Source organism: Oncorhynchus mykiss, chromosome 6, assembly GCF_013265735.2.
Source record: "Oncorhynchus mykiss isolate Arlee chromosome 6, USDA_OmykA_1.1, whole genome shotgun sequence".
NCBI lineage: Eukaryota > Metazoa > Chordata > Actinopteri > Salmoniformes > Salmonidae > Oncorhynchus > Oncorhynchus mykiss.
This window is the reverse complement of record NC_048570.1, coordinates 56905800-56920519: the sequence shown is the minus strand read 5'-3', so window position 1 is coordinate 56920519 and position 14720 is coordinate 56905800. Positions and strand designations below refer to the sequence as shown.

General features: G+C 40.8%; 1 protein-coding gene across 44 annotated transcripts in view; it reads left to right on the top strand.

The window, feature by feature from the left end:
• LOC110526187 (CUGBP Elav-like family member 1) overlaps window positions 1–14720 on the top strand; it is a 53909-nt gene that overhangs the window by 26598 nt on the left and 12591 nt on the right. For 41 of the 44 annotated variants that reach the window (XM_036980529.1, XM_021606930.2, XM_021606904.2 and 38 more), the window contains 6 exons: window positions 4362–4549; window positions 9334–9416; window positions 11937–11985; window positions 12119–12253; window positions 12789–12868; window positions 14207–14368. In XM_036980529.1, the coding sequence (XP_036836424.1) occupies window positions 4372–4549; window positions 9334–9416; window positions 11937–11985; window positions 12119–12253; window positions 12789–12868; window positions 14207–14368 (687 nt within the window). In that variant the 5' untranslated portion in view covers window positions 4362–4371. The remainder of the gene's footprint in view (window positions 1–4361; window positions 4550–9333; window positions 9417–11936; window positions 11986–12118; window positions 12254–12788; window positions 12869–14206; window positions 14369–14720) is intronic. The other 3 variants (XM_036980513.1, XM_036980503.1, XM_036980499.1) reach the window with 1 other exon arrangement.

Sequence of the window (14720 nt, the reverse complement as noted above, 5' to 3'; positions counted from 1 at the left end):
AGACAACGCAGGAGTGGCTTCGGGACAAGTCTCTGAATGTCCTTGAGTGGCCCAGTTCGAGCCCGGACTTAGTGCCTTGCGAAAGTATTCGGCCCCCTTGAACTTTGCGACCTTTTGCCACATTTCAGGCTTCAAACATAAAGATATAAAACTGTATTTTTTTGTGAAGAATCAACAACAAGTGGGACACAATCATGAAGTGGAACGACATTTATTGGATATTTCAAACTTTTTTAACAAATCAAAAACTGAAAAATTGGGCGTGCAAAATTATTCAGCCCCCTTAAGTTAATACTTTGTAGCGCCACCTTTTGCTGCGATTACAGCTGTAAGTCGCTTGGGGTATGTCTCTATCAGTTTTGCACATCGAGAGACTGACATTTTTTCCCATTCCTCCTTGCAAAACAGCTCGAGCTCAGTGAGGTTGGATGGAGAGCATTTGTGAACAGCAGTTTTCAGTTCTTTCCACAGATTCTAGATTGGATTCAGGTCTGGACTTTGACTTGGCCATTCTAACACCTGGATATGTTTATTTTTTAACCATTCCATTGTAGATTTTGCTTTATGTTTTGGATCATTGTCTTGTTGGAAGACAAATCTCCATCCCAGTCTCAGGTCTTTTGCAGACTCCATCAGGTTCTTCCAGAATAGTCCTGTATTTGGCTCCATCTGTCTTCCCATCAATTTTAACCATCTTCCCTGTCCCTGCTGAAGAAAAGCAGGCCCAAACCATGATGCTGCCACCACCATGTTTGACAGTGGGGATGGTGTGTTCAGCTGTGTTGCTTTTACGCCAAACATAACGTTTTGCATTGTTGCCAAAAAGTTCAATTTTGGTTTCATCTGACCAGAGCACCTTCTTGCACATGTTTGGTGTGTCTCCCAGGTGGCTTGTGGCAAACTTTAAACAACACTTTTTATGGATATCTTTAAGAAATGGCTTTCTTCTTGCCACTCTTCCATAAAGGCCAGATCTGTGCAATTTACGACTGATTGTTGTCCTATGAACAGAGTCTCCCACCTCAGCTGTAGATCTCTGCAGTTCATCCAGAGTGATCATGGTTTTCTTGGCTGCATCTCTGATCAGTCTTCTCCTTGTATGAGCTGAAAGTTTAGAGGGACGGCCAGGTCTTGGTAGATTTGCAGTGGTCTGATACTCCTTCCATTTCAATATTATCGCTTGCACAGTGCTCCTTTGGATGTTTAAAGCTTGGGAAATCTTATTGTATCCAAATCCGGCTTTAAACTTCTTCACAACAGTATCTCGGACCTGCCTGGTGTGTTCCTTGTTCTTCATGATGCTCTCTGCGCTTTTAACGGACCTCTGAGACTATCACAGTGCAGGTGCATTTATACGGAGACCTGATTACACACAGGTGATTTGTATTTATCATCATTAGTCATTTAGGTCAACATTGGATCATTCAGAGATCCTCACTGAACTTCTGGAGAGAGTTTGCTGCACTGAAAGTAAAGGGGCTGAATAATTTTGCACGCCCAATTTTTCAGTTTTTGATTTGTTAAAGTTTGAAATATCCAATAAATGTCGTTCCACTTCATGATTGTGTCCCACTTGTTGTTGATTCTTCACAAAAAAATACAGTTTTATATCTTTATGTTTGAAGCCTGAAATGTGGCAAAAGGTCGCAAAGTTCAAGGGGGCCGAATACTTTCGCAAGGCACTGTAAACCCAATCCAACATCTCTGGAGAGATCTGAAAATAGCTGTGCAACAACGCTCCCCATCCAACCTGATAGAGCTTGAGAGGATCTGCAGAGAAGAATGGGAGAAACTCCCCAAATACAGGTGTGCCAAGCTTGTAGCGTCATACCCAAGAAGACGCAAGGCTGTTATTTCTGCCAAAGGTGCTTCAACAAAGTACTGAGTAAAGGGTCTGAATATTTCCGTAATTTTTGGACACCGATTTGGCCGATTTAAAAAATAAAAATAAAAAATAATAATCTTTATTTAACTAGGCAAGTCAGTTAAGAACACATTCTTATTTTCAATGACGGCCTATGAACGGTGGGTGAACTGCCTTGTTCAGGGGCAGAATGACATATTTTTACCTTGTCAGCTCGGGGATTCAATCTTGCAACCTTACAGGTAACTAGTCCAACGCTCTAACCACCTGATTACATTGCATTCCACGAGGAGACTGCCTGTTACGCGAATGCAGTACGAAGCCAAGGTAAGTTGCTAGCTAGCATTTAAACTTCTTATAAAAAAACAATCAATCAATCATAATCACTAGTGAACTACACATCGTCGATGATATTACTAGTTTATCAAGCGTGTCCTGCGTTTCATATAATCGATGCGGTGCGTATTCGCGAAAAAGGACTGTCTTACTCCAATGTGTACCTAACCATAAACTTCAATGCCTTTCTTAAAATCAATGCACACGTATATATTTTTAAACCTGCATATTTAGTTAATATTGCCTGCTAATATTACCTGGCTCGTTGCAAACTCTGTGAAGACTATTTCTGAAGACCGTTCTCTTGCGTTCATTGCACGCAGAGTCTGTGTATATGCAACAGTTTGGGCTGCCTAATTTGCCAGAGTTTTACGTAATTATGACATAACATTGAAGGTTGTGAAATCTAACAAGAATATTTAGACTTATGGATGCCACCCGTTAGATAAAATACAGAACGGTTCTGTATTTCACTGAAAGAATAAACGTCTTGTTTTCGAGATGATAGTTTCCGGATTAGACCATATTAATGACCTAAGGCTCGTATTTCTGTGTATTATTATGTTATAATTAAGTCTATGATTTGATAGAGCAGTCTGACTGAGTGTTGGTAGGCAGCAGCAGGCTCATAAGCATTCTTTCAAACAGCACTTTCGTGCGTTTTGCCAGCAGCTCGTTGCTGTGCTTCAAGCAATTGAGCTGTTTATGACTTCAAGTCTATCAACTCCCGAGATTAGGCTGGTGTAACCGATGTGAAATGGCTAGCTAGTTAGCGGGGTGTGCGCTAATAGCGTTTCAAACGTCACTCGCTCTGAGACTTGGAGTAGTTGTTCCCCTTGCTTTGCAAGGTCCGCGGCTTTTGTGGAGCGATGGGTAACGCTGCTTCGAGGGTGGCTGTTGTCGATGTGTTCCTGGTTCGAGCCCAGGTAGGGGCGAGGAGAGGGACGGAACTTATACTGTTACACTGGCAATACTAAAGTGCCTATAAGAACATCCAATAGTCAAAGGTATATGAAATACAAATGGTATAGAGAGAGATTGTCCTATAATAACCACAACCTAAAACTTCTTACTTGGGAATATTGAAGACTCATGTTAAAAGGAACCACCAGCTTTCATATGTTTTCATGTTCTGAGCAAGGAACTTAAACGTTAGCTTTTTTTACATGGCACTTTTACTTTCTTCTCCAACACTTTGTTTTTGCATTATTTAAACCAAATTGAACATGTTTCATTATTTATTTGAGGCTAAATTTGATTTTATTGATGTATTATATTAAGATAAAATAAGTGTTCATTCAGTATTTTTGTAATTGTCATTATTCCCCCCAAAAATCGATCGGTATTGGCTTTTTTTGGTCCTCCAATAATCGGTATCGGCGTTGAAAAATCATAATCGGTCGACCTCTACTTGAAATATTCCTGTCCTATTTGAAATCTTTTGTGCAATCTCAATAAATCCGTCTTACATTTGTGTTTGAAATGCGATATTGGCCTTAACAATGAATATGGTGTCTGAATGCATAAAAATAGAATTAGCCTAGTCAGAATTTGACTACTTTATTAGGTTAGACGGTCTTGATTAGATTTCTCCGATGATATGGAGGTAGGTGTTTGTCAACTGAAAACCTAGTTGGTTTGTGCTTGCACAAATTCATATATATATTATCATCTATTAATTCATTCACATTATGGATTTGACAAGGATGGTCTTGATGTTCTTTTGTTCTGTGCAGCCTTCAATATTACCTGAAATAAATCATTGTTTGGTTATGAAAGATCAGATCTCTCAAAACAAATGTCACATTCAAGATCTCTTTAGAACTATTGGTCTTAGTTGCATAGGTAATTTCTCTGCTGGCAGTATGCATTTGGTGCCGTATGTTTTTGTATGCATTTTAGAATGTTTCCTCAGTCACGTCACCTCTTTCAACTGACACTTTACAACTTTACCTGACTACAAGTTATGCAGTGCTACTGAAATAGTCTACACTTGATTGTACCTTTCTGCAAAACAGCCCTTGCTCAGAAGACACCATTTTGTGAAGCTTCCAGTTGCCTAGTGTATTATGCAATTGTTATTTATGCTTTTAAATGTAGCTTCTTTTGCCCTAGTTCACGTCATGTAGCCATATTATAACAACCGTTCTTTCTCTCTCAGGGCAAAGAAGATGAATGGGTCCCTGGACCACCCAGACCAGCCCGACATCGATGCTATCAAGATGTTCGTTGGTCAGATCCCACGGTCCTGGGCAGAGGAACAGCTGCGGGAGCTTTTTGAGCCTTACGGCGCCGTCTACGAAATCAATGTGTTGCGTGACAGGAGTCAAAACCCCCCACAGAGCAAAGGTGACAGTGCTGTCTTGAGTTCTTCACAAGAGGTGTCCATTACACTTCCTCACCCTATCCAGAATTCCCTGCCTTTTTTATATGTATTGGCTGTGTTGCTGAATTCTCTGGAATCCTCTTTCCGATAGCTAAACAATCTAAGCTTCTGCCTATTTGCGATATTCTCTACTTTACTACTTCCTCGGCTACCACAGCATATCAAACAAGCTGGACTGACAGGCAGTCAAAATTGCGATTCAATGTTGTTTTTTTGCAACATTGTCTGAGCTGGAGGACGATTGCCAGTCAAAATATGATATTTTTTTCAGTTTAACAGATGTATGTTAATTGGTTAAAACGCAGATTGGTTTTGCTCCAATACAAAGTTTTAAACTGCGCCCTACTTGTGCAACTGCAATATCCTTAGTTACAACAGACCGAGAGTTTTACCCTACATCCTAAATGAGCCTACAAAATATATATACAGTACCAGTCAAAGTTTTGGGCACACCTACTCATTCAAGGATTTTTCTTTATTTTGACTATTTTCCACATTGTAGAATAATAGTGAAGACATCAAAACTATGAAATAGCATATATGGAATCATGTAGTAACCAAACAAGTGTTAAACAAATCAAAATGTATTTTATATTCGAGATTCTTGAAAGTAGCCACCCTTTTCCTTGATGACAGCTTTGCTCACTCTTGGCATTCTCTCAACCAGCTTCACCTGGAATACTTTTCCAACAGTCTTGAAGAAATTTCCACATATGCTGAGCACTTGTTGGCTGCTTTTCCTTCACTCTGCGGTCCAACTCATCCCAAACCTTCTCAATTGGATTGAGGTCGGATGATTGTAAAGGCCAGGTCATCTGATGCAGCACTCCATCACTCTCCTTCTTGGTCAAATAGCTCTTACAAAGCCTGGAGGTCTGTTGGATCAATGTCCTGTTGACAAACAAATGAAACCAGATGGGAGGGCATATGACTGCAGAATGCTGTAGTGGCCATGCTGGATAAGTGTCCCTTGAATTCTGAATAAATCACACAGTGTCACCAGCAAAGCACCGTCACACCACCACCTCCATGCTTCACGGTGGGAACCACACATGCAGATCATCCGTTCACCTACTCTGCATCTCACAAAGACACGGCGGTTGATTCCAAAAATCTCAAATTTGGACTCTTCAGACCAAAGTAGAGATTTCCACCGGTCTAATGTCCATTGCTCGTGTTTCTTGGCCCAAGCAAGTCTCTTCTTATTATTGGTGTCCTTTAGTAGTGGTTTCTTATCAGCAATTTGACCATGAAGGCCTGATTCGCGCAGTCTCTGAACAGTTGATGTTGAGATATCACTTACTTTAACTCTGAAGTATTTATTTGGGCTGCAATTTGAGGCCGGTAACTCTAATGAACTTATCCTCTGAAGCAGAGGTGACTCTCGGTCTTCCTTTCCTGTGACGGTCCTCATGAGAGCCAGTTTCATTATAGTGCTTGATGGTTTTTGCGACTGCACTTGAAGAAACGTTCAAAGTTCTTGAAATTTTACAGATTGACCAAAATGAATGTCTTAAAGTTATGACGGGCTGTCGTTTCTCTTTGCTTATTTGAGCTGTTCTTGCTATAATATGGACTTGGTCTTTTACCAAATAGGGCTATCTTCTGAATACCACCCCCATCTAGTCACACAACCGATTGTCTCAAAACGCATTAAGAAGGAAATAATTTCCACAAATTTACTTTTAACAAGGCAGACCTGTTATTTGAAATGTATTCCAGGTGACTACCTTATGATGCTGGTTGAGAGAATGCCTAGAGCAGGCCTGGGAAATTGTTTTCCATGGAGGGCCACATTAGAATATATTTTTGCCGTCGTGGGCCAGAATCATATTACAGAATTATGCATCATGTGTATGGCTGTGTTGACAGATATATCTACTGTAAATCACAATCAGATATGCTACTTATGTCTTTTTTTAACATGCACAGAAATAAACCACATCCATGTTCTCTTTTTGGTAGGTATTTTCATTATTAAACATGCAATGAACTACACAAAGGGAAAAGTACACTGTGCATTCAGCACCACAGACAAAACTCTTGTTAACGGGTATGCACAAGAAAAAGAAAGAGAGAGCTCAACATTACATTTAAACTACTCAGTGTGAGGAGTGAAGTCTCTGATGGGCATTGACTAGAGCAGTGAAGTCAGATATAGTTTCTGATGTTGCTATGCGCAGGATTTCTGAGAGGTGAGAGTCAGTAAGAGATGAGCTATCTTATATTTCCTCACTGAAAATGTCTGTTCACATACATAGGTTACCCCAAACAGTACAAACATCTTCTGAGCATGACTCCTAATCTTTGGGAAGTTTTTTGTTCATCGAGAGATTGCAGGTCAGTGGGAGCGTTATCCACTTTGAAGGTGAAATGAGAGGAAACCAACCGTGTCATTTTTCAGCACTTTGAAATCCTCAAAACAATGAGAACTCACCGTTCAAGCACGCAGCGGCGATGTTTACCCACTGGTCATCTGATAGGAACAGACTAGTAGTGTCGGAAGGTGGGGGAGATTGTTGGCTTCTACTTGGCGGGTCAGGAGGAGTCATTTTCCCTTGGAAGGCTTTGACAAGGCTGTACATCTGATGTGCAAAAAGGCCCTTCCCTTGTAGTTTGGAATTCAGTTCATTCATGAGGGCCATGATGTCCACGGTGAAGGCAACATCAGCCAACCATTCTTTATCTTGCAGTTGAGGGAAATCCACATTTTCCTTTCATTTGCAAAAACTCAGCCAGATCTGACTTTTGGTCCCACACTCTTTTAAGCACCATCCCCAAACTCATCCATTTCACGTTTGTGGTATCTGCATGACCTAACTCTCTCTTCCAACAGTGAGACAAACTGCCTGTGGTTTAAAGATTTTGCTCTTATGAAGTTTACCACTTTAGTGGCTATCTAAAACATGGCTCATTTTCAGAACACATTTACAGAGCACCTGATGAATAATGCAATGCAGGAAAATAAATTTCTGATCTGGGTTCAGCTCAGCTACTTGATCTTGTATCCTTTTCTAAAGGCCAACATTTTTTCCTGTGAAGTTTGGGCACCCGTCAGTCACACTAACTTTTTAAAACTCACACACTTATTAACCTCCTCCAATAAATCTTTCCATGTGGCTGTGCTCTTCATTGACTGCACTAATACAAGCTCCTCTGTAATTTCAAAGTCTGGGGTTATGCCTCGTAAGAATATCAACAACTGCGCCGTGTCACGTGCATCAGTGCTCTTATCCAGGGCCAATGAGAAATAGGTGAAATCCTTTACCTTGTCTTTCAACTGTTGTTCCATATTCTCTGCGATGTCCTCAACACACTGTCACTGTTCATCTTGACGGGGAAACATTTTCAAACAGCTCTTTCTTGTCGGGGCAAAGTTTTGCTGCAGAGTCAATTAAACATTCTTTAATGAATTCGCCCTCAGCGAATGGCTTGCCGTGTTTGGCAATTTTGTGGGACAGTTCAAATCAAATTGTATTTGTCACATGCACCGAATACAACTGGTGTAGACCCTAAAGTGAAATAATTACTTACAAGCCCTTAACCAACAATGCAGTTAAGAAAATACCTGGAAGTAAGATAAAAAATAAAAAATAATAATAATTAAAGATGCATAGATAGCTCTCGCAATTCCGTCATTTGCTGAATTCAGTTTTGTGAGAAGTCCTTGCTGCTTTTGCTACTGAGAAAGCTACTCTTTCGATGCCCTTGCCCTCTGCTCAGAAGACATTCCTATATTTCTCTGCGTGTTTCGTTTGGAAGTGTCAGGACAAGTTGTAGTCTTTCAAGACAGCGATGCTCTGTTTGCACACAGCTTTCCCTGATACTGCAATGAAGAAATATTTTTATGCCCACTCGCTGGAACACCCTACGTTCATTGTCTGCTTTCCTTTTCTTTTAAATCTTTGAAAAACAAATTTTTGCGCAATTTCTAGCTAGCTACTATTTGTAACTGTGATGTGTGTGTGTGTGTGTGTGTCAGCCTGTCAGTCACTGTCTGTCCTCATGCAGTTATTTATACGTGCCTTCAAATTAAATGTCCCGCAAGCAATGTGAGTTAAATCATTACAGAAAGGCGAGGTATTCATTGGGCTTTTAATTTGAATAACAAATACGTTTGTGATCTGAGCATAATTCCGCGGGCCATATTAAATCAGGTAGTGGGCCGCATACGACCCCCGGGCCGGCCTTTGCCCAGGCCTGGCCTAGAGTGTGCAAAGCTGTCATCAAGGCAAAGTGTGGAAAGTTTGAAGAACCTCAAATATTTTTATGTTTAACACTTCTTTGGTTACTATGGGATTCTGTATGTGTTATTTCATAGTTTTGATGTCTTCACTATTATTCTACAATGTAGAAAATAGTCAAAATAAAGAAAAACCCTGGAATGAGTGGATGTCCAAACTTCTTACTGGTATTGTGTATATATATTTTGGGGATGTTTGTTCAAATCCCAGGTTTTTATATCAGCTGTTCAGAAATTAGACTCAGATGTAGGCTAGCTTACATCATGTCGATCAAATTGGTTGATAGGAAGGGTTCTAAGGAGGGAGAGAAACGTGAAGGGAGGGGGATGTGTGTGTGAAGTAGCGCATGTACAGAATGTTTTTTAGCTCCGGGGAAGAGGCTTCCAGGGGGGGGACTGTGGTGGTTACTTTCGGTCGCCCACCAATACTCTATCAATGTCATTTTAAAATTGAGTGTCATTTACTTTGTTGTCTAACAACTGTCTATATCCCATTCCAAACAGGTTGTTGTTTCATAACATATTACGCTCGCAAATCAGCATTGGAAGCACAAAATGCCCTTCACAACATGAAAATTCTCCCTGGGGTGAGTAGAATTGGTGGAAGTTTTAACTTCATCAGTAAATCGAATAGGCAAAGTATTGGGTAGCTTGCCAGGTTCTAGTACAACAGTCAGTGCTGCTGTTCAGCTTTTATCTCAATGTAGGGCTCTATAAAATATTTTTTTCTCCCAAATTCCCTTTTCTCCATTTAGTTTTTACAGGTTTCCATTTCCCCCCTTTTTTCAGGTTTTCCCTCTCAAAATCACAGTTTAAATAGAGCATCCCATTTAGTTATTTTATAAGTTGACAACAATGGTTAAACAACATCAGGAGACTGCTTTTGAGGTCTAGATTTTCTACATTTTATTTAGATTTTGGTGTGTATTTACCCTTTATTTTCAATGGCACCTAGCAAGAGGCTGTTTTTGTAGAGCAGATGTGATGATAGAGTTTGCAAAATAAATACTGGATTGATGCAAATAATCTCATTCTGCCAGGTAAGCATAGGCTACTTTGTACAGTGCCTTGCGAAAGTATTCGGCCCCCTTGAACTTTGCAACCTTTTGCCACATTTCAGGCTTCAAACATAAAGAAATAAAACTGTATTTTTTTTGTGAAGAATCAACAACAAGTGGGACACAATCATGAAGTGGAACGACATTTATTGGATATTTCAAACTTTTTTAACAAATCAAAAACTGAAAAATTGGGCGTGCAAAATTTTTCAGCCCCCTTAAGTTAATACTTTGTAGCGCCACCATTTGCTGCGATTACAGCTGTAAGTCGCTTGGGGTATGTCTCTATCAGTTTTGCACATCGAGAGACTGACATCTTTTTCCCATTCCTCCTTGCAAAACAGCTCGAGCTCAGTGAGGTTGGATGGAGAGCATTTGTGAACAGCAGTTCACAGTTCTTTCCACAGATTCTCGATTGGATTCAGGTCTGGACTTTGACTTGGCCATTCTAACACCTGGATATGTTTATTTTTGAACCATTCCATTGTAGATTTTGCTTAATGTTTTGGATCATTGTCTTGTTGGAAGACAAATCTCCGTCCCAGTCTCAGGTCTTTTGCAGACTCCATCAGGTTTTCTTCCAGAATGGTCCTGTATTTGGCTCCATCCATCTTCCCATCAATTTTAACCATCTTCCCTGTCCCTGCTGAAGAAAAGCAGGCCCAAGCCATGATGCTGCCACCACCATGTTTGACAGTGGGGATGGTGTGTTCAGGGTGATGAGCTGTGTTGCTTTTACGCCAAACATAACGTTTTGCATTTTTGCCAAAAAGTTCAATTTTGGTTTCATCTGACCAGAGCACCTTCTTCCACATGTTTGGTGTGTCTCCCAGGTGGCCTGTGGCAAACTTTAAACAACACTTTTTATGGATATCTTTAAGAAATGGCTTTCTTCTTGCCACTCTTCCATAAAGGCCAGATTTGTGCAATATACAACTGATTGTTGTCCTATGGACAGAGTCTCCCACCTCAGCTGTAGATCTCTGCAGTTCATCCAGAGTGATCATGGGCCTCTTGGCTGCATCTCTGATCAGTCTTCTCCTTGTATGAGCTGAAAGTTTAGAGGGACGGCCAGGTCTTGGTAGATTTGCAGTGGTCTGATACTCCTTCCATTTCAATATTATCACTTTCACAGTGCTCTTTGGGATGTTTAAAGCTTGGGAAATATTTTTGTATCCAAATCCGGCTTTAAACTTCTTCACAACAGTATATCGGACCTGCCTGGTGTGTTCCTTGTTCTTCATGATGCTCTCTGCGCATTTAACAGACCTCTGAGACTATCACAGTGCAGGTGCATTTATACAGAGACTTGATTACATTTATCATCATTAGTCATTTAGGTCAACATTGGATCATTCAGAGATCCTCAATGAACTTCTGGAGAGAGTTTGCTGCACTGAAAGTAAAGGGGCTGAATAATTTTGCACGCCCAATTTTTCAGTTTTTGATAAAAAAAAAAAAGTTTGAAATATCCAATAAATGTCGTTCCACTTCATGATTGTGTCCCACTTGTTGTTGATTCTTCACAAAAAAATACAGTTTTATATCTTTATGTTTGAAGCCTGAAATGTGGCAAAAGGTCGCAAAGTTCAAGGGGGCCGAATACTTTCGCAAGGCACTGTAGTTGACATTTAATTGAGAAGGTTTTTGGGAAAGCCTTTCCATCTACCGGAATACTTATTTGCATCATTGTTAATGCCTAACAAAGTGGTAGATGCGCGTGCCACACATACAGTCAGGGGAAATTCTCGTTGCTTCTTCAGAAAGTTGCAGGAAATACCCATCACTGATGCACTCTGTTCATGTTTTATGATAAACTTGGGCAAATTTAAATAATTTGCAATACATTTAGTTGATTCCCTACTAAGTCCAATACATTTTTGAATATTGTTGAATTCCGTTTTAATGTCTGGATTCTGCGATTCTGTCTGCCTTCTCCCCATCGCAGATTTTATAGGGATGCCTTCCACACATATCCATTCATACCTATCAAGGCAGTCTCTGTCAGCACTTCTTGCTTCCTTTAAATTCAATGTCTTTCCTCAACAGATGCATCACCCCGTTCAGATGAAGCCAGCTGACAGTGAGAAGAATAATGGTGAGTATAGCTACATCTCTGCAGGCAGTGGAGACTGTTGGATGGTGTGGTAATTTGTTTTTTACGTTGAAGCCCTACCGCCGTTGGTCATTGTTTGATGAAACAACCTTTTCTTCCTCATTGTCTCTTTCAGCGGTGGAAGACAGGAAGTTGTTCATAGGGATGATATCGAAAAAGTGTAATGAGAATGACATCCGACTTATGTTCTCGCCGTACGGACAGATCGAGGAATGTAGAATACTACGTGGGCCGGATGGACTGAGCCGTGGTGAGGCAGATTCAGTTCACCTTTCATCCTCATCGTCATCCACACACACACACACACACACACACACCTTCAAGACGCACCCAAACACATTTACTCTATCAGTTATACTGTAAGGACTTGTTGTTGTTTTAACATTAATCTCTCTACATGCGGTACATACACACTCACTCTAAAATAGTTGCAAACAGATGAGTGATAAGTAATTGCACTCATTTGTCCTCTCGTTGACAAATCCCACACATCTTCCATACAAAATCCTCTCACAGAAAATGTGCCACTCTCAAGGTCATTACTTGCAAATTCTAGATGTAGCATATTGACTAAGTTCTAGTAATTGATGATCCAAATATCTGTTTAACACTGTTCCAAGTGTGTTTTTTGGGGGCTGTTCAACTAAAACAAGACTTAAAACAACTTACCAGATTCCATAGCATGCTGCAATCTGGGCTGTATGCTTTCTGTTATCTGTTTCTAAATGCTGTCAGGAGTCAGGACCATGTATGTCAACCATTTACGAGATGTTCCCCTTCTGCAGGTTGTGCGTTTATCACTTTTACAGCAAGACAGATGGCACAGTCAACAATCAAATCCATGCATCAATCACAAACTATGGAGGTAAGCATTGAACCTGAACACCTCCCATCCCTCAGAAACAGAGACTCTACACTGAACAAAAATATAAACGGAACAAGTAAAGTGTAGATCCCATGTTTCATGAGCTGAAATAAAATACTCCAGAAATGTTCCATATGCATATAAAGCTTATTTCTCAAAATGTGTGCCCAAGTTTGTTTACATCCCTGTTAGTTGGTGTTTCTCCTTTGCCAAGATAATCCATCCACTTGACAGTTGTGGCATATCAAGAAGCTGATTAAACAGCATGATCGTTACACAGATGTACCTTGTACTGGGGACAATAAAAGGCCACTCTAAAATGTGCAGTTTTGTCTCACAGCACAATGCCACAGATTCTCAAGGGAGCATGCAATTGGCATGCAGACTGCAGGAATGTCCACCAGACCTGTTGCCAGATAATTGAATGTTAATTTCTCTACCATAAGCTACCTCCAACATTGTTTTAGAGAATTTGGCAGTACGTCCAACCGATCTCACAACCGCAGACCACGTGTACGGCGTCAACGCTGTCAACAGTGTGCCCCGTGGTGGGGATATGGTATGGGCAGGCATTAGTTACGGACAATGAACAAAATGGCATTTTATTAATGTCAATTTGAATGCACAGAGTTACCGTGATGAGATCCTGAGGCCCACTGTCGTGCCGTTTATCCGCCGCCATCACCTAATATTTCAGCATAATAATGCACGGCCCCATGTCACAAGGATCTGTACACAATTCCTGGAAGATGAAAAAGGCCCAGTTATTCAATGGCCTGAATACTCACCAGAAGTAACCCATTGAGTGTGTTTGGGATGCTCTGGATCGACGGGATCTTCCCGCCAATATCCAGCAACTTCGCACCGCCATTGAAGAGGTGTGGGACAACATTCCACAGGCCACAATCAACAGCCTGATCAACTCTATACGAAGGAGATGTTGCGCTGCATGAGGTAAATGGTGGTCACACCCGATACTGACTTGTTTTCTGATCTAAGCCCCTACATTTTTTGAAAGGTATCTGTGACTAACAGATGAATGTCTGTATTCCCAGTCATTTGAAATCCATAGATTAGGGCCTAATACATTTATTTCAATTGCTCATTTCCTTTAACTGTAACTCAGTTAAATCTTTGAAATTGTTGCATGTTGCGTTTTTATATTTTTGTTTAGTATAACATAATAATAACCTGTTGTTTTCCTCTTTCCCTTATATGATTGGCTCGCTAAAGGGCCCATTGCTCAAGTAATGCTACTTTGAAATTGCTGTTATTGTGCTGGAGGAATATCGAAGATTGTTTTCAAATGACACCAATTGCTGTCTACCGAATTTTTAGGGCTGTTCGTCTCCCATCGTCGTGAAATTTGCCGACACGCAGAAGGACAAAGAGCAGAAGCGCATCGCCCAGCAGCTTCAGCAGCAGATGCAGCAGCTCAACGCTGCCTCAATGTGGGGGAATCTGACCGGGCTCAACTCTCTGGGCCCACAGTATCTGGCAGTAAGTGACCACCTCCTCTTGCACCATCCCCAGCAGAGCTTTGGAAAGACCCGTGGCTTGGCTTGAAGCCCTTGTTAATGTTCCAGTTTAGAAATTGACGCACTTTTTTTGGTTCAAATTTTGCGAGGTAGTTATTCAAGACAACGCTTAGCTTATTGTTTGTGTTTGCAAGCAAATTAAGGTTTGGGCTGCAATTAGCTACAATCGCAGGTTTGTTCTAGAAAGATGAGGGGTTACAGCTGGGACACATTAAAATGCACTGATGTTTGGCAGACTGGTTTAGACAGTCTCTAGATCAGGGGTGTCAAACAAATTTTGCCCCGGGGGGGCGCATTCGGTTTACATAGAGGTC